Genomic DNA, 19479 nt, shown 5'->3' on the forward strand with positions numbered 1-19479 from the left:
CTATCACAAAAGGTACGTTTTTCCAAAAGATGGTGCCTGAAATTGACTGACTATTGTTTGAACAAGCAGCAGTCATGAGGACTGTAATAATATATTGCCCTGCCTTGATATCAGTTGTCATATGTTTGCACTTTGCAATAGTTACCAATCACCAAATCAGCATGCTGGACCAGTTTGGATCAACAATTTGCAGGCAGGAAAAAACCTATCATCGGTTGATAAAATGAATTTTCTTCATATGATAACCATGATTTCTATTCTTAACATTATTTTCTCAAATTCTCTTTTCTATTTTTCACCTAGTATCAAACTCATTTTCTATCTGCAGTCATAAATGTGCCCACAATCATTAGAAGACAAATAGAAGAGATGTAGACATAGATAACACCAATGATCACTTCCAACAACTTCAAGCAAAGATGTACAAATCAAAGCTTACTGTGTACTAAACCAACTTGAAAATCTTTGATGCCTTCAAGTGACATAACTAATACACAGAGAGGGGGTGATATAACAGGAAGATCACCCAATATGTCTCCTAAAGAGGCGGCAGAACGCTAATAAGCACACAGACAAATAAAGAGGAATGGTGACAAAAATGTGAGAAATCACAAACACCTGAGAGGGAAAGAACCCCTAATGTTTTGTGAAACTCAACCCAGCAAGGTCACCTGCCACCTTCTCTTCAATTTCCTGCATAGGGAAAATCAAATAATTAAGCAACTAACACAGACACTTACGAAACATTGACCGGTATAAATGCATGAACTTGAACCACTCGATCAAATCAGAATATGGTACTCCATCTACATGAAAAAGGAAATTTAATCACCACATGAGTTCTAATACACACCACAGTAGCTTTGATGAACTCAACACCATAACAGTGGCTAGACAACCATTTCTGTTCCATGTATCAACCCCACCACACCATAGCAATGTCAGTATCTAAACCATATTGAATAGAATAGCATATCTAAGTAAGACAAGCTACCATACAAGTTATTCTTAGCCAGGGACCACCCCACAACTAGAAGTTTGCATTCAGGACTTTAGTAACTTTGCATCAATGGCTTCAAATATTTAATACTCTTACTGCCACCTCAGTATCTGTTGACTTATCCTTATTAGAAAGCCATATTTCAATGCACTTTTATGTCTTTACACTATCAATTTTAACACTCGATAAAAAAGATAGAGAATATACGAGTATACTGTAGACAGATGATATCCACGTCAGATCAAGGGACGACTGGCTGAGAGACCATGAAAAATAAAAAAATTATAACAGATTACAAGGCCAAAAGCCCATCTCATGAAAAAACTAATTATAGTTCAGGAAAACCCCATGGCTAAACACGACAACTATATCTCTATATATCTCTGCAGAGAGATCTGCACTGACGTAAAGGATCTGCTAGCCAATCTTTAAAAACTGATATAAAACATCACCTGTTTTCTATCAGTCAATGAACCTTTCCAGTCCAGATAATAATGTTGCACGCAAACTGCGGATATGTTGGACTAGGTTTCAGTCATCCGATTAGTAGTGGACTAGCATAGGAGCTCCTAAGGCTGGCTTGCCCGCTTCGTCCAATTAAGCTGGTACGAAGAACTGCAATTAGGAGATCTAATTAACTTGACAAGCTATGTTTCGACAATTATGATTCCAAAATAATATTATTTTATGCATCCTAAATTAGAAATTCATGGAGTTTAGAAGTTGTTTTCTAGGAATTGCTGATTGAAATAATTAAAATGAAAGAGTTGGTAATCATATAGTTCTATACAGATAAGAAAAAGAAAGGAAAAAGAAACCATCACCTAAATTCCTGAAACACGGCGAAAGATTCTTAAAAATATAGCATCCCCAATTGATCCAGCATGTGCCTTTATATCTTCGATCTTTCTCTCATCTCTACTGGTTTAGATCAAACTATTACAAAGCTGTCGAAAACAAACATGAAAATCTAATTTTCATGAGGATCTGAATTTTATAATTAGATTAGAAATGGGGAGATTGAAAAGGCTTGCAATAGTCTGTGAATAAGGTTTTATAGCGAATATTAAGCTGGAATATAGATGAACAAGAATTCATAAAGCCAATCTAAATAGTTAGGACAAGGCTAGTTGGTTATGAGTATGGTTATGTGTCACAGCCCAGGCCCCAGCAGGATCTTACCCAAAAAGGCTAGCCAAGATGTATTACTTAGATTTATTGACCCTGTATAAGTACCCAAGATCTACCTAATGCATAATCAATATAGGACTAAACATACATCCACATGGGTCCTCACATACTTCTCTTGCTTAAGCCCTGACGTCCTCGTCAAGCAAGGATCTAAATCCATTTAAATCCAATCACAAGTATCATAAATCCGACCATAAACACCATAATCAGTCCATAGTCAACCTAAATAGGCTTGTGTTGCAATGTCTTATAGTCCACATAGGTCATGAGCTAAGTTCACTTTGCTGCAATTTGTCATAACTCAGGACCTTACCCAAAAAGGCTAGCTAAAAGGTATTATTAAGGTTCCTTAACCCTAGATAAATACTCAAGATCTACCCAATGCAAAGCCAATGTGAGACTAAATACACGCCCGACTACTATAAATTTCAAAAATAGAGGGGGGTGTCTCTCTTTCTGTGTGTGTGCGAGAGTGAGAGAGAGCTTTGATTAAATCCGTAATCTAGATCAAGTTAAATACATGGAACCAATCAAGATTATTTAGAAAAGAAAAAAATTCTAGAATTTTGACAAGCCATGGACTTCTTCTTTATGACATAAGGTTCAGAATGAGTAACAAGATGCTCCTTTTCTCTACACAGTCAAAATATCTTACAGATTTTACTAACTTCCTTCTAAATCAAAAAAAGAATAGAATATTTTTTATCCTGCTTTTAGTATAAATACTCAATAATGTAAGGGATTTTTGCTTACATACCCTCCTAAATATTGAAATTTAAATGAATACCCTCTAAAAATTGATATTTGCATGTATACCCTCATAAAATACTTGTTTTGTTTATATATCCTTCTTTTTTTTGCATATGTACCCACGCCACCTGATGCTGTTTAGAAATTCACATTTTAAAAATTGAAATGGCTAAAATACTCTTAATAGATAGACACACAAAAAACCATCTATAAGGTTATATATACAAATAACAACTTTACGAGAGTATTCATACAATTTCACATATTTAGGAGGCGATGCATGCGAAAAAAAATTCTAACTTTTTTTGTCTATTCAACTTGTTTTGACACTTGGATTAGTCCAGTGCCTGCTCCTCAATATTTTATGTGAAAACATAGCTTAGAAAAAAGATAGATTCGACGATTAGATAACAATGAGAGTTATGAAAGTTCTTCACTAATCATGAGATTGTTCTACTTTATCCTTCTTTATTTATAACTATCATTATATCTTATTTAATCGAAAACCAGCTTGTAATATTTATTGTTATAGATGCATATGTGAGGGCATGGATCAAAATATAGAAAGAAAATAGAATCTCTTAAAGATATAATAGATTGCAATGATCAAGCTTCTTTACCAGTGCTGTGCCCATGGGTGGAAACAACATCAATCATTCCCGAGCAAAGCCATTGAAGAACTTCAAACCCCTTCAAACTCACAAACAACTTGCCCATGTGGTACAAGGCCACCCCTTACATTGGATACCTTAAGCCACTTTTCTTTGAAGCTTTGATTTTCTGAAGAAGAAAAGACCTAGCGTATAGGACCCATCTTGTCTTAGCGATTTTAAATCAGCCACCTGCCTACACACGAGAAGTTTTCCATCTCTAAACTATAAATGTTGCAAATCTCACACACTAAAAGATAAACCTGCAAATCTCTCACAACACTTTTCTTTAAATAATCCATAGAGCTAAAGGTAGGACCAGATCATCTTCATATAAAAAAGGATACAATAAAGGAAAAACTCCAATGGTGATGAGAGGGACTTGGATTCCAACAGCAAGAACTCCAGCGAAGGAAAAAGAGGGAGAAGAGAATCAAGAGAATGGATTTGATTTCGAATAGGGGAATAAAAGAGAGATCGAGAGAGATCGAAAAAACTTTTTAGAGGAGGCAGAAGGGTTAGGGCAATCTTGAACGGAAAAAAGCGATCACATGGGAAAAGGAAAAGTTCAATGAGTCGGATAAGTTTCCAGTGAGACTTGTTAACCCATTACCCACTTTTGGGATAAAAAGATAATTTCATAATTATAATTAAAATTTAAATATGATTTTGTCCAATGGCGTCAGCTGAACCATTATGTCAAAGATATTCATGCAAAAATAATGTTTTGTGAGGATATGCATGCAAATTTCAATTTAGAAGGGTATTCAAGTAAATTCCAATATTTAGGCAGGTATTCATGCAAAAAAATCTAAAAATTCTTTTGCGTGTATACCCACCTAAATATGTGAAACTGCATGAATGCCCTACCAAAGTTGCTATGTGCATGCACACCCTTATAATGTTTCTTTTTGCATGTATATCCACTAAGGATATTTCAATTATTTTAATTTAAACCATTATTTTTTTAACGGCATTAGATGGCATAGGTACATATGCCAAAAAAAAGATATACACATAAAACAAATATTTTATGAGGGTATACATGCAAATATCAATTTTTTGGAGGGTATTCACACAAATTCCAATATTTAGGAGGGTATATACGCAAAAAATCTATGATGTAAATATGAAAAGAAAGATAAGATGCTGACAATATGAAGTACTTGACAAAAATAATACAATATATAGCAATATCAAACTAATGAAAAACAATAATTGAGAAAATGATGAGTGAAGTTGTTGCATCTAAAAATTTAATTAACTGTCATTGAAACATGAAGCTGCAAGTTTATCTAGCAAGTAAAAAAATTTCTTGATGGTCATAACAAAGATGTAGGCCCAAATCCCACATACACCATGGTTTGCGGGGCTAGAGACTTAAGAGGTATTTGGAGAGGGTTACCCCCTGATCCGTAACCCATTACCTTGTGGGTTTCTTTTTTTTTTTTTTTGGGGGGGGGGGGGGGGGGGAGGGGGGAGAAAAGAGTTCTGAAAAAACCAATAATTTCCAGAGAAACACAGGCAACATAAAAGTAAGGCAATTTAATATAACGTTGATGTAGTTTTAATGCAACCTTTTTCCCCCTTCCAGCTCATGAACTACAATGTTCATGATATGAGATCTAGCTAAAGTTATATTCATTTGTTCTTTTTTTTACTTCTGATTGAACAAGTCTTCAGAAATGCTCATAAATATGTCAACTGGCAGTGGTATTTGGAACTCTCTATATCAGAAACTATATCTAACAATATCAAGTTATAATAATCTTGTTATTGATACAACTAGTCACAGAACTCCTAGAATTTTATGATCATAAATCTCTCTTTCCCAAGGAATTTGAGCGCAACTAATCCCTAGTTTGTTAAGTTTTGGATACAGTTGTTCTCTAGACCTGGGATAAAATTCTTGGACTATCATATGAATGATATAAGAGATGATTCTGGATGCAATTGTTCACAAGGCCTGGGATGAAACTCTTTTAAACTACATGTGAAAGCAACAGAGATGGTTTGGAATATTACAGTAACTAAAGGAGCATCAGCTTCTGTAGATTTTATTTTTCTTAATTCCCTGCTGGATATGTTCCTATTAAAATCATTTCCCCTGAGTATGAGGTGAGTTGATTCCATCTATGCCATGTTCAAAATGGAACCCATTCTCAGTGTGTTGCCTCTTGCATGAGAACTGAACATCACAAGCTAGTGGATAATTAACTAAGGATTATACAAAACTTTTGTAGGTTACTTCCACTCCTTCCTTAATAGTTTTAAGAAGTTTAAACCCCATCATGCATTGCATGTCTCATAAGCTTCCCATACTTCCTAAGCTCTCAGGTCCTAACTGCTTTAAAATTGCTGATAGCAAATTTCCCACCCAACAGCTAGGAGATAAATGAACATTATTTCAGAGCTATTAACCATAAGATACAGAAAGCATGAATCATGCCCAGACCATCAATTTATGACAACTAAACTTGAGCTTAAATATCCTTCCTCTTCTATTGACTAACATAAAGCATCCATTTAATTCTACTGCATTCAGCATCATCATATCTGACGATAAATTCTTTCCTTTTGTGCATTTGATTATTAGGAAAATGGTTGCTTGTTTGCGATCCCATTCTGATCATCAAGATTTTGTTCTACATTGCGTCCAATCGGGCAAAAATCCTAAATATAGCTAAATTCCCAATCCAGACGACACAATTAACACTGAAATCCAAAACAAAAGCAGGAATTTTCCATCAAAGTTACCTCCCTTTCGTCTCATCACAGGTAATCTTCAATCATCTGTCACCCCCATCTCGATCGGCAACGAAACGAATCCCTTGCTGCGTGGCTGCTCGCTGCCGCGTCCTCGAGGGGAGAATGTTCGAGAGATCGACCTCGGCGAGCGGATCATCCGCGAAATCACTGTCGTCGTCACCCTCATCCGCCATCTCATCGCCACTACCGTCATCGTTACTGTTATCAGAGTCCTCATCGTCTTCCTCTTCCACCACCATCTTGCCCTTCCCCTTATCCACCGCTGCTACCACGCCCTTCCCCTTATCGGTTGCGGCATGCCCATTGGGATCGCTCGCTTCACCGTCGTCGTTGGCGCCCTCCTCGTAGTCGCCATCCTCTCCGTCGTCGTCGTCATCCTCGTCGTCTTCTTGGAGAGGAGCAGTGGTGTCCGGCTTCCGGAGCTTCGTATCCCTCTCCTCCTCTTCCTCCCCTTCTTCGACGCAATCGGAGACGGGCTTTCGCTTCGTGAGGGGCGGGGGATCGTGCTGGGGCTCGAGGTTTTGGTCATCCCCCTCGGCCTCGGCCATGGCGCTTAGGGTTTTGGGTGAGAGAGAGGGAGAGCGCGCGCGCGCGCGCCGAGCGACAGCTAGGGTTTTACAACGGAGACAGAGGGTTTTCTCGCCCTCCTCGCCGCGTCGGATCGTTTTCGGTATCAGTAAACGCGATTTTAGTGCAGCCCTTTTGCCGGCGTCGGGTTGCCGGCTTTGGAGTGGTTCTGGGATTTAGTTTCGCTCAGGTTATGATTAGGCCGGAAATGGGTGGGATGGGCCGGGATTGGCCTCTACCCGAGCCCATATTTTGTGCTGCTTCGGCCAGGCTTAGGTCTGAAAATATTTAGACAACCTCGGCCCCAAAAATTGGGCTGGCCCGAACTCCAAAAACAACAGCCCTCGAATGACGCCCAAAATAAATTAGTTATAGTTAAATATTCAACTGTCAAATTAAGGTGAATATAAAACAAATGAAACAGCTAACTAATCAAGCATGCTCTGAAGCCCATTCGCCCAGTGAATCCATTGGAGACTAGGAGTATTGAAAAGGCTTATTTTAGAATGAGTCTACATGACCAAATCAGACTGGGTTCGGGCATGGGCCCGAGCTTGGATGTGCCCGAGCTTGGCCAATGATACATCCGAGCTCGGCCCGAAAATAAATAGGATCTATAATTAAATACAAATTCAGCCCGAAATTTTTCAGGCCTAGCTCGTACCCTGATCCAAAGTTGGCCTGACTAGATGGGCTTCATGCCGATCCGAGCCTATTTCCAGCCCTAGCCATGATCAGGTCCCTACATCGCACGCACACAATGCAGAATTCATGACATGCAATGCGAAGATAAAACACATATGCATGATGCGCAGACAGTTCATGTCATGCAATGTAAAGACAAAGCACATATGCATGTTGTGAGCCATGCATGGGGCTACGAAGTAGGATGGCAACAGACTGGCCAATTGTTTGGAGAGCATTTGGTAGAGCGAGTTTGGGCGCTCCTTGTTTCGGGATCTGCTGGTCCAGATATTAGGGTTTGGAGCACTACCTGTAGCGCCAGTGTCGGGATTGGTGATGTTTCTCGGGCTCTTCGGCGGGAGTCAGAGCCAGGCTTAGACTGTGGCTGGATGTGAGGGTTTGGGCTACATCAGAGGATTTCTCTTTTCCTCTGGAAGGTGGACTGGGAGCGTTTGCCGACAAGCTCAGTGTTGAGCAGACGAGGAGTGAACATCTCTCCCCCTTGCCTGGATTGTGGGGTAGACGAGTCAGTGGATCATGTGCTATTCCGATTTGTATGGGCGAGGGGTGCTTGGAGTCTGTCAGGGACCCCGAGGGACATTTGGAGCCGGAGGGATTGTTTTCTGGAAGAGGTTCGGCGATGGTCTGGCGTCCCCTAGATGCGTCCTATGGCTATCACGATGGTCTGTACAGCTTATCAGGTATGGTTGGCTAGACATACTCGAATATTTGGCAAGCTTAGTCCATCCCCCCAGTTTGTGATAGAGCGGGCTCGTGCACAGGCAGCAGAAATCATCCATGTAGGTTCAGACCATAGATCTTTGATAGCTCAAGATATCTGGGGCCCCCACATTGTTTCGGCAGCTCCACATAGAGTATTCTTTACTTGGGAGCCTCTACCCTTGAGTTTCTTCAAGGTCAATTTTGATAGTTCAGTCCTGGATGGAGGTAGGAGGGGAGGGGCCGAATTCGTCATCAGGGGCCCGAGCTCCAGTGCGGTAGTAGCAGGGGGTTTTCATATATTCGATGCCTCGGTTCCTGGAGCAGAGTTGCGGGCGGCCTGGATGGGCATGTGCCACGCGCATCGGGTGCTTCAGGCTAGTTCAGTCCTATTAGAGGGTGATTCGACTACGGTGATTAGCTGGATCCGAAAAGGCCCGAGCAGTGACGGAGGAGTTCATCTCTTGCTCCACGATATTTGGATGATGGTGAGTGAGGACGTCACATTTCAGACCATGCATGTATATCATGAAGCTAACGGGGTGGCCGACTGGGTGGCAGCATATGTAGCGAGCCACTCAAGAGGCACTCTATAGACTGAGGAGGGAGAGATTCTCGGAGTACTTTGTGGGACATTTTGTTTGTTCATTTTATTGGGTGTATTCGTACCCGTGACATATGAAATACCCGTTTTAGTAAAAAAAAAAAAATGTTATGCATGCTCCATCTGAGAATTTGGTGAAGCTTGCATGATGATGAATTATGTCCCATAAAATGCATGTAGGGGCCATTCAGCTAGACAACCATGTAGGTTCAGTATATGCCTCTTATGTGTATATTCGCTTGTTCTCAACTCTCGATAGTCCTAACTACAAGCAAAAAAAACATAAAATTCCTAGCATTAGTTGATGAACTTTTTCTTATCTTTCAATGGCATTCCCACTCCTTGGAATCTTAGAAGATCATGGACTCCAATTGAGCATTTCTTATCACCATAGATGCTTAATGCCCGATGATAAACAAATCTAATGAGGGTCGAAGTTATTAAAGAGAAGGCTTATAGATTAAGTCTAATGCTAAAAGTAAAACAATCTGAAAGTTCAACATTCATGATAAGCTTGCATAGTATTCCATATTTTGTGTGTGCAAACAGTGATGTATAATTTTTCCTCGTGCAAGTACATTCATTAAGATTATTAATATGAGTACCATAATATGAGGATTTTGTATATGCTAATAAAGTTTCACAAAATCCCTATATGCAAGAAATTTCTTCATTTCATTACTCCATATTAAATCAAATCAGGTTAGCCTTGTCTTTCTCTAGTTGCTTTTTTTTTTTTAAAAAAAAATAGTAATTTATCTATGAAGCACTCGCTCATGTTGTTTTTGGATGATACAAATTAGTATATCCCTCAGTTTTTAATACTTCTTTTCAGTTTATTTTATTCTACAAATAAGTTTTAAAGTTTAGAGTAAGGTCTTAATAAAAGGTTCTTTGTTGGTCTCACTTTCCCCCAAGAAGTCGGTCAATCATTTGATATCTCACCTGTTACATATCAATGAGTTGAGATCTTCTATTTTTTTGTCTTTGAAAAGTAAAGAAATTCATTAATTATTAAATATATTTTTTAATGAAAACAAGCTTTAATGCATATCTTTTTTTCCTAGCATGTTTCTCAACAACATATATGAAATCTTTAAAAAGAATTAGACAAAGATGGCGCAAGAACTATATCGGCTATGATCTGGAGATACATGTCTCTACCTATTTAAAATTCTTTGGCATTTCATAATATAAACTTATATCTTGATGTCCATCTATCTCAGAAGTTTCAGGCCACCAACATAATCAACATGCCTCTAGAACCTAACCGATGTGGGATTAAACACACGCATCGTACGGTCCTTACATACTTTCCTCCGTACCGATGTGGGACTAAACAAACGTCCGTATAGGTCCTTACATACTTCCTCCGTTTATGCCTTAATATTCTCATCGGACTAAGAATTTAAATCTATTCAAATCTAATTACAAGCACCATGATCGACCCGTGGTTAGCCCTAATGAATCTATGCTGCAGTGTCCCCTAGTCCTATAGGTTATGAGTCAAGTCCGCTCTGATAGCATTTGTAACAATATAGGACCTATCCAAAAAAACTAGCCGGAAGATATTATTTGGGTTCCTTGATTTTATATAAGTACCCAAAATTTATCCAGCGAATAATCGATGTTGGACTAAACACACGTCCGAATAATTTCTTTCCGAGCAAAAGCACTTCCGAACTTGGTCGGTTGGGATATTAAACCAATCTCACACAGCATCTATGCTACCAAGAAGTATATATTAAATCAATATGGATGGATGGCATCTCAAGAAGAGTGGTTGCACCACAAGCAATATAACATGGAAGATGGGATTTATATTTTTGAAAACATTTGTTGGAAAAATTAAAGGAGCACACGGCCATTCTCGGGCCACGTGCACAATACCCAGCGGGCGCCTGCTGGCGCCGTTGCGGTTTTCTTCCGTGAAATCACTGCGGGCGCGTCCCCAAAAAGACTAAAATGTTTCTCTAAATACTCTTATAAATACCCCTTGATTTCATCTCTTTCGTGATACGAAAAATTAGAGAAAAATACCAGAAAAGTTCTTTCTCTTAGCCACTTCTGATTTTTATTTTTACAATTCTATTCTATTTATTTTATCATTTTTATTTCGTTCTTCGCTGGATCTACAAGTCCGATCGAATGTTATTTGGCTTCTTTCGAGACGCACCAAAGAAGAAGTTTAGGGTCGTTGTATTTCTGAGGAGGATTGCCGGGAGACCCGTACGTAGGGGCAAATACTTCTTTGGGACAGCGTCTACGCGCTTCGACTTATCTTCAATCAGGCTATTTCCTCTAACTTTTGTTTTAAATTTAATATTAGTAGATATGTAAGATTTACAATTTTATGATTTGAATTTATTAAATAAATAGATTTATTTTGTGCTAGAATAGATTTTTTTTGTGATAAAATAGATTTATTTTGATCCCGAATAAAATATATATATTATTTCATTTAAATTTTTTTATTAATTGCAATTATTAGATTTATTTATTTATTTAGGTGATATATTGCTAACAACAAAGCAAAATGGGAGGAAGGCATCAAGATTCCATCAGTCACAAGTAATGCATGCAGCACATTATTGCCTTGGACATTGGACATCATGGATTTCACAAGGAGATGAGAGAGCAAGCTCTTTTCCCCTCCTACAAGCATTACATATGCTAGCCATTGAAACCCAACTACCCCACCAAATTATTACACCCATCACTTACTCCATTTGCTTCACAATTCTGCATCATCTCATGAAAGTATACATGGACCACCAATTGATTTGGTTGACAGTTTAATACAATCTAATATGTAAGTTTTTCATGCATGCAATTAAGCACACAAACGATAATTATTGCTGTTCCATGCAAAACATATGGGTGGTTCAAAAAACTATAATGGTGACTTTTTGACAAGAGAGCTGGGTTTTCTCATTTTTTTGTTAACCATACTTTTCTTCCTCCCCTTTCTACAAACAAAAATGTTATGGAACTTGGTAGAGATAAGTTTGCTTTCCCATCCTTGAAGCTAAAGAAATTACTCTCATGCGAAGATAATATGGCTTGCGATTGATGCTTTGAATCCAAGCATGGTTAAAAAGAAGAAGAAGAAGAAAAGTTGCTTCACAACTAAGGCGCCATGTGATTTAAAGAGGGATTGGTGCAGTTTGGGACACATTAAAGATCTATAGTGAAAGGAACCCATTTTGAAGCTTTTTCTTGGTGGTAGGTTTGGACCTTGAAGCTATTTCCTATGTATCACTTTAGCTTGCATCTGAAGCTTTTACAATAGCAATCACAACCATGGATGATCAAACACCCTCCAAGTCTTAATTGAACCATTGCAACCTAAGCTGATGCATGCTATTAAAGACTAAGTCAACCATTGACCGTTATTCTAATTTAAGATCAAACTTCCATTAATTTAATGATCTCATGGTAGGTGCAAATCGGACAAGGATCAAACCATTGACTCTGATGAGCAAACTTGTTCCCCATTCTTACCACGTGGTCGGCGATCGGCTTCCAACACCACCGTCCATTAATTTCATCACGATCAAGTCAAACTTGAACCCGAACCCGGACCGAACCCGAATCGGCCCCTCCGTGCTCCCCGTCCTCCCACCACCGGCCGGTGGACCCCACGGTCGGCTCCCCACGTGGAAGACATGCGCGAAATGCCCTTTCCTATCCCCGGGAACGGTGACCAGAACACGCCGGTACGCGTACGGCAGCTCCGACCAACGCGTTCGGCGCGTATCCGGTGGACCCCGCGAATCCTGTCATTAGAATATTGTCATCGCGCTAGATCACGTGCCTCTTCAACTGGCGTGACCCACTTGACTCCTCTTATCCCCCTCCCTTATTCCTTGCCCCTCGGACATCTCCTATTTAGCGGATATACCCGGCTCTTCATGTCTCTTTTAGAGGAAGCTGAGGGGTGTTTTGGGAGAGATGGTTCCATTATTTCAACGTAGATTTTTTTTTTTTTTTGAGAGGTATTCAACGTAGAATTCATGGAAGACGTGCTGTAATAGTCATGTCCCTTCAATTTCGTGTCACGCGATTGGCTATTTAGGTTTTGCATCTGCTTCCAACCTTCTTGCCCGTTTTTTCTCGTGGTGTTGTGGGCATTTAAAACCCGTCACGAATCTCTTGGAATCCTCGCTCGCTTTACTCTTTCTCGGTTGATAGGAGTACAAGAATAGCGGTGGAAGGAAGGAGGAGAACGGAAGGGAAAGAAGAAGCCTGCAGCTAGCCATGTCGAGAGCCACGGTAGAGTTGGATTTCTTCGGCCTCGAGAAGGAGAACGCGGCCAGATTCCGCGCCGTGGAGCCAAGAAGCTCCATTCGTGGTATTCCATCTCTTCCTTCCTCCTCCGATTATTCCATCCATCCATAACTTTATTCTCTCTCTCTCTCTCTCTCTCTCTCTCTCATGTCAATGAGTTTGATGGTTTTTGCCGGTGGGTGGTGGGAATAGGTATCCAGGGTGAGATATCCAGGATAAACCCGCATCTTTTGAGGAGCCTCCTCGCCCCCGGTGGTGGGAGCGCGGCGTTTCACCCGGCGGCCTCGGCGGGGGAATCTTGCCGGCCGTTCCTCTCGCCGCCGCCGTCGCCGCTGCCGGTCCTGAGCCCGGCCTCCTCCCGGTAAGCTTTTATTCCTAGTCTCTTTCTTTTTCCTTTTTTTAAAATACATATATATATATATATATATATTAAATGTATTAATTATTTTAAAATATTTGTGACATTTAGTACTAGTAATGAGAGTCTTCCGGGAACGGCTCCGTTAACGATCTTCTACAAGGGCACCGTCACCGTCATCGACGTCCCCCCAGAGAAGGTTTGTAATTATTTCCTTCTTTATTCCCCCCCCCTAAAATTGTAGAAATAATATCTTTATTTCTGTTTTTAACAAAAATAGTAAATAATTTACATTATCTAATCTTGGAATTTCAAATGGATATAGGCGGAGATTATAATAAAATTTGCCGAGGATGCTAACCGTATCGGCCTGGAGGAGGGCTTACTGGAAAAATTTAACGGAGGTAAGCGACTCCCAAGATCCTTCTTTTCCTATTAATGAGATTGACTTCTTGTTTTCACTTAACACCTTCAGATTTGCTTGTTGTTTTCACTAAAAGTGGTTGTGTTTTTTTTTTTATTTTAATGCAGATTTACCGATGGCACGGAAGAAGTCGTTGCAGAGATTTTTTGAGAAGCGCAAGGAGAGGTAAAAAGCCGGAAATCACTCACCACTTGAATTTATTAGATAAATCTTCATTAAAAAAGTCCGCTAATTTCTCCAAATGTTTGTTAAAGTCTTTGCATAAATATAATTAGATTTATTAATGGCAGAAATATACTCAAAACAAATTTTATTATTTTCTAATTATAAATTTGTTTTTGTTTACTCTCAAAAAATATAATTTTATTTTTAATATATCATAATTTTGGTACAGAAAGTTTTTTTTTTTTTTTTTTTGCTGCATCGGATGGCTCATACTTTTGTAGTATTGATATATCTAAAAAAAAGTCAAAAAATAACATATCTTGGAGTGCTGCAGCCAAACTTTCATGGTGGTGTTGGATTTATCTACCACATATGAGACTATCCAATCTATAGCTCTATCAGTCTCTCTGTGCTCTGTCTGAAATGGCCTTATTAACCTCTCTGTAGATGTGCCATAGAACATCCGGATATCTCGTAGCAAGTTTTTTTTTTTCTCCTTCTCCATCCTATTGGAAGTACTGCCGCCGTAGTATATTATATTATATTATTTTATTTATTTATTTGTTTAAAGTCTTTGAATGGGTCTGAATGGGTGGTTTCTATTCCGGTCTTTTTAATATTTTCTAAGCATTGGAGTACGGAACGGGAGCCGACCCGCGTAGCAAATTTACAAAACGAGTAAACCTTATCTCCACCCGAGAAAAGGGACCCAACTCCCGGCCTCTGGCCCTTTGGCCTCTTGCTGGATCTGATAATTACTCCACACGCGATTATCGAGCCCCACAAATAGACCCACTCCAGAGACAAGACAGACCTGTCGCCATCTGGAGTGATATGGTTGGCTGGGTTCCCGCATCACGAGAAGCGGTGGGTGGGGCCCGAGAACGGTCGCTTTGCCGCGCGACTTGTGGCTGTGGTGGGATTGGTGGTCTTTTCGGATCTTTTTAGTGCTTCGAGTCTAACTGGGTTCATTTTAAATGTGCAGGTTGACCGCGTTGGGACCGTACGAGGAGGTCGAGGTGAGGAAGGAGAAGGCGCGCAAGGTGGCAACCATGGATGTGGTGACTGTGTCTAACTTTTGATGGATGATGACTCATACATTACATAAGATAGCAAGGGAATGGCAAGCTTTCGTAGGGTTAGATGTGAAGGAACACTAATTTAGCTGCTCATTTTGTTCCTTCTTTTGGTTGGTTGGTTCATATTTTTTGTGGATTATGTAATTAATGATCATATATATTATGAGAAATGAAAGCACTTTATGAGATTGTTTAGAATGTAAAATTTGAGATGTTTTGACAGTTCAAGTTTAGCTGATATGTTTGGAAAGTTGAGATATAGATTGCAGGGGAGTTTGTAAAGCAATTAAATGTCATTTGGTTTGATGGTATAGAGTTTGTAAAGTGATAAAGTTGGGTATAGATGTATATGTTACTGAAGTTGCAAGGCCAGTATCTTTTTTCGATAAATATTTAGCCGTGGAAATAATGGCGAGCAGAAGAATTGATAGGCCATAAACTTAGGGTTTGTAAAGCAATGAAGTTGGAAATATATATTGAACTTGAAAAGCAAATATAGTTTTTAAAATGAAGATTTAGTAAGAGAAATGATGGCAAATAGAAAAATTGATAGAATCATAGCTTCATCTTGTTCTTTTCACTCTACTATAAATTATTGTTTCTTGTCTGGTGACTTGTGAGCCTCATGCAACATTTTTGATTGTTACATAATTAAACTTTTTTGAACTTAACAGTTAGAATTCTCGAAAAAATTTAAAAATCTCTATCCCTCATATGTTGTGTCGATAAATCCAATTTCATTCTATTCTGTAAGTGTCTATTTCAACCAAGAAAAGACATTAGGATTTGCAGTTTGTTTTAGAGGTTGGTCTTTTTTTTTTTTTTTGTAAAGAAAAAGAGGTTGCAAACATGGAGAGCAAATCCTTCTTCGATCATCCACCCTCTTTCTAGGTCTTGCAGTTCTATTCCCTATAAAAATCTGTCGGTCAAATTTTTTTTTTATTTTTCGATCTATCATTTGACGGAAATATCTAATCTTTTACTCATGTATGAAATAAGATATAAATGGATTGAGAACAAAGGTGTAAAATATGTATAACACAAAGATAATATGTATAAGTGTGCAGGTAACAAGGTACAAAAATATATAATTTCAAACCCAGGGACCAAAAGATTGCGAGTGAAACAAAGTCATTTACTTATTAATTAAATTGTAGCTGTATTAAGGATCAGGATTTGAGCTACACAAATATCATGAAATAATTTAAAGAAGATTTAGCAAGGAACTATTTGTATCTGAAAGTTACTTTTTCCTAAACTATGGCGATATTCTCTATTTGCATGTGATAACGTATTGTATTAGAGCTGAAAGGCTGAAACCAAGTGCAATCATGGAGCATGGAGAAACATGTAGAATGACATGCAGAACAAGTTATAATTGATGCATTCATAGAGTATGTAGGATGTGCAAGTGCTAAGATATAGGATGCTATGCGCATGAACAAAAAGAATTTGGACACAAATTTGTAGCCACATTAGTTCTAATCAACTTTTTTTAATTTTAATTTTATATTATTCTCTTTTCCATGCAAATAATGGAGCATGATAGGTGAAGAATGAAAAAAACATCATTTGTTAGTTATCATTCTCCTGTTTTGTGCATAATGATTGCCATTCTTCCGAAATTTCTGATAAGATTTTGTCCACTCCTTTGATTGAAGAAGCTCTCAACATCACCCTATCTCAAGGAACTCCAATCATCCAAGCCCCAGGCCATGCTTCCTCTTTAAAACACATGGGGCCAAGGAGCAAAGTAGAAGGAAAAGACTACCAGCTAGGAGAATATTAGGCAACTGTGCAATTCTTCAGATTCAATTTGGTTCGCTGAAAGAAATTAAAAAAAAAAAGGTCAACAGAAAAAATAAGAAATTACTTTATATTTAGTTGGAGTTTTCAAAGAAGAGAGATAAAAAAATAGTTTTCTCATAAGAATAAGATTCCACATTTCATAGAAAAAAATTTTAGATAGAACATGGAAAAATCTAAATCCTATCGGTTGGAAATTTCAGTATTTTTTTTTTTCCGAAAGTATTCTTAAGCTTTTAGATAAATTAGAATATTTTTTTTCTATTTATTAAGGGTAAATATGTATTATATATATTTTTTTATAGAAAAATAGATGCTGACTCAAACATAAGCTGTCCTGAAATGTTCTCAACTAAATATGTAAAAATTGCTTTTCTAATACCTAGATATGGGCTTTTCAGAAGAAAAAAATTTAGTGAGCAAAACTTTTTTCAGCGAACCAAACAAAGATTGAGCACCTGGAAGCTGCCCCTGGCAACCTTACATGTTGGTGCCCGCACAGATATAATATTTGGTTGGTACAGGCCCAAAACTTCCAGCCAAATTAATCCACCATTGCCTCTACGTCTTTGTTTTTAACGAGAGAACTGCTTGAAGCCAAAAAAAAAAGAAAAAAGATGTCTTCTATGCAAACTTTCTCACGTTTTAAATGGCACTTAAAATAGTAGAGTTGGAGTTCTCTTTCGAGGGGCTTTCCCTTGGCCAGTGGAATCGCTGCATTTGTGTCTTTTTCTGTAGTAGGAACGTGGAGGGGAAGCCTTTTACTTCATTTGTTAGGTAGGAGAGATCATGGCAGCCATTGGAGGATTTGGTTGATTACAGTCCAACTCTAGTTGGAGATGGTGAGAGTTAGGTGGAGAAATTTCTGACCCGTATCCACCAAGCCATTTGAATTTGTCTAAAATAATCAGGTTCATGAACAGCTTTTCATAACTGGATTGGGTTTGGATTTTTTTTGTTTGTTTGTTTGCTATCAATATAATTATGATGCAAAAATATTTTTATTTTTCCTTTCTTTTTTAATAATATAAAGTGATTGAAGTTGTCATGTTGCTAGAATCTATTGACTATAGAGCACAATTCATGTTCTTAAAGGGACTTTCTTCAATATGGAGGACTTTGTGGGGGCTGTTCTTGGATGGGGAAAGAAAGAAATTAAGAGGCTCATGGATGCTTGTTTTACATGTTCCGCATAGTCTGATTGAATTTCTAGCTCCCATTTTCCATACTCGGTGTGCATGAGATTAGTAGTTCTTGCTGGTTGTTATCTTTTCTTTCTTAGTCTTCTTTTATTCATCTTATTTGTTTTATCTCTTTCATTTACTTAATTAAAGTGGTTAATTCTTTTCTAATATTTATCATAAAAAAATACAAGTAATTAATATAGTTCATTATCTCAGGGATCTTCCCGTTCTAATACTCTATCCGAGAGCTATCAGTATTAATCAAATCTGTTCCTATCTAATGGAACGCTATTAGATCAAATGACAAAGACGTTGTTGAAAAAGAGATGACTTTTTTCGGATGAAATGAAACATTTGATTCATGTATTGATTATTTTAGAAAAATTATGCACATGATTGATATGTGAAAGTATTTGTTACGTAGCTCTAATTCCCTTGATGGGTACAATACATGATGTGATAGGATAAAGAGAACAGCTAGTATGAATGGAGTGGAAGTTTTCTCCTTTCTTGAGAAAGAGGGAAATAAAGCTTAGATCTTTTCCAATTGGAAAAGATATGGAAGGTGAGGTTCCTTATCTAGCTACATGTACAAACGTGTACGTGATAACACTTCCATATGCTTTCTGGTGCACAACTTTTTATTGGATGGATCTCACAATCACATCCTTGTGGAGATGGTACAGATTGTGGAAAAATGAAGCCAATAGCATATGCATGTGCCATCCAATGGTGTTACAATGATAAAGTTTACAGAAGGAAAAGTGAATTAAGCTATGAATACGGCTCGACTTTTGGTTCCCCCAATAATCCAGATAGCAACAAGAATCGGAATCCTATGCGAGTGCTGTGCATCCTTTGATGGCCACCATCAAGCTTGTGCACCATATTCGACACGATGCGTGCTCGTGGACTGTCTTGTTTGGTGATTGTTCATCTTTTGATTGTGGCTATCTGCAACTGCATAATACTGCGATGCCGCCCGCGCACCGTAGAGGATCCATGCCCAGGGTAGAAAAGGACGGCAAGAAATGGATTCGAATTTAGAGCATGGTAGGTATTGCATTCTAATTAAACATATGCCCCGGTAGATGCCGCCCTTAGGTTGGGTCAACAAGAATATTAGGTTGCAGTTTCCAAGCAGAATTGTTAATCTCGGGTAATATCTAGTGTCCATATGAAAAGAAGAAGAAGAAAAAAAGGAAGGTAGAACTATAAAACTTCTTTAGTTGTATATA

General features: G+C 38.4%; 2 protein-coding genes across 4 annotated transcripts; one reads left to right on the forward strand and one right to left on the reverse strand.

Annotated features, from left to right (window-relative positions):
- Positions 1-375: 375 nt before the first annotated feature.
- Positions 376-7077, reverse strand: LOC103708075 (prostatic spermine-binding protein-like). Of its 3 annotated transcripts, XR_005514747.1 has the most exons (3): positions 6349-7077; positions 1453-1615; positions 379-693 (listed from the first exon to the last, which is right to left on the reverse strand). XR_005514747.1 is itself a non-coding variant. In XM_039133421.1 (2 exons), the coding sequence occupies exon 1, from the start codon at positions 6906-6908 to the stop codon at positions 6381-6383; it is 528 nt and encodes a 175-aa protein (XP_038989349.1). In that variant the 5' UTR covers positions 6909-7068; the 3' UTR covers positions 376-693; positions 6349-6380. The 3 variants fall into 3 exon arrangements, 2 of the variants coding, with proteins under 2 accessions (XP_038989349.1, XP_038989350.1); XM_039133421.1 differs by lacking the exon at positions 1453-1615 and having other exon boundaries at positions 376-693; positions 6349-7068; XM_039133422.1 differs by lacking the exons at positions 379-693; positions 1453-1615 and adding an exon at positions 1637-1947.
- Positions 7078-12936: 5859 nt separating this feature from the next.
- Positions 12937-15623, forward strand: LOC103708073 (protein TIFY 9). The gene is made up of 6 exons (XM_008792840.4): positions 12937-13289; positions 13418-13586; positions 13695-13782; positions 13909-13987; positions 14115-14172; positions 15158-15623. Exons 1-6 carry the CDS (start codon positions 13196-13198, stop codon positions 15252-15254), a joined length of 585 nt encoding a protein of 194 aa, XP_008791062.1. The 5' UTR covers positions 12937-13195; the 3' UTR covers positions 15255-15623.
- Positions 15624-19479: the final 3856 nt, after the last annotated feature.

Source organism: Phoenix dactylifera, chromosome 14 (genome assembly GCF_009389715.1).
Source record: "Phoenix dactylifera cultivar Barhee BC4 chromosome 14, palm_55x_up_171113_PBpolish2nd_filt_p, whole genome shotgun sequence".
In the NCBI taxonomy this organism is placed as follows: Eukaryota; Viridiplantae; Streptophyta; class Magnoliopsida; order Arecales; family Arecaceae; genus Phoenix; species Phoenix dactylifera.

Coding starts and splice junctions, on each gene's coding strand:
- LOC103708075 (XM_039133421.1), bottom strand. CDS start 6,908: ATGGCCGAGGCCGAGGGGGATGACCAAAACCTCGAGCCCCAGCACGAT.
- LOC103708073 (XM_008792840.4), top strand. CDS start 13,196: ATGTCGAGAGCCACGGTAGAGTTGGATTTCTTCGGCCTCGAGAAGGAG. Junction 13,290..13,417: donor GCCAAGAAGCTCCATTCGTG/GTATTCCATCTC, acceptor TGGTGGGAATAG/GTATCCAGGGTGAGATATCC. Junction 14,173..15,157: donor TTTGAGAAGCGCAAGGAGAG/GTAAAAAGCCGG, acceptor TTAAATGTGCAG/GTTGACCGCGTTGGGACCGT.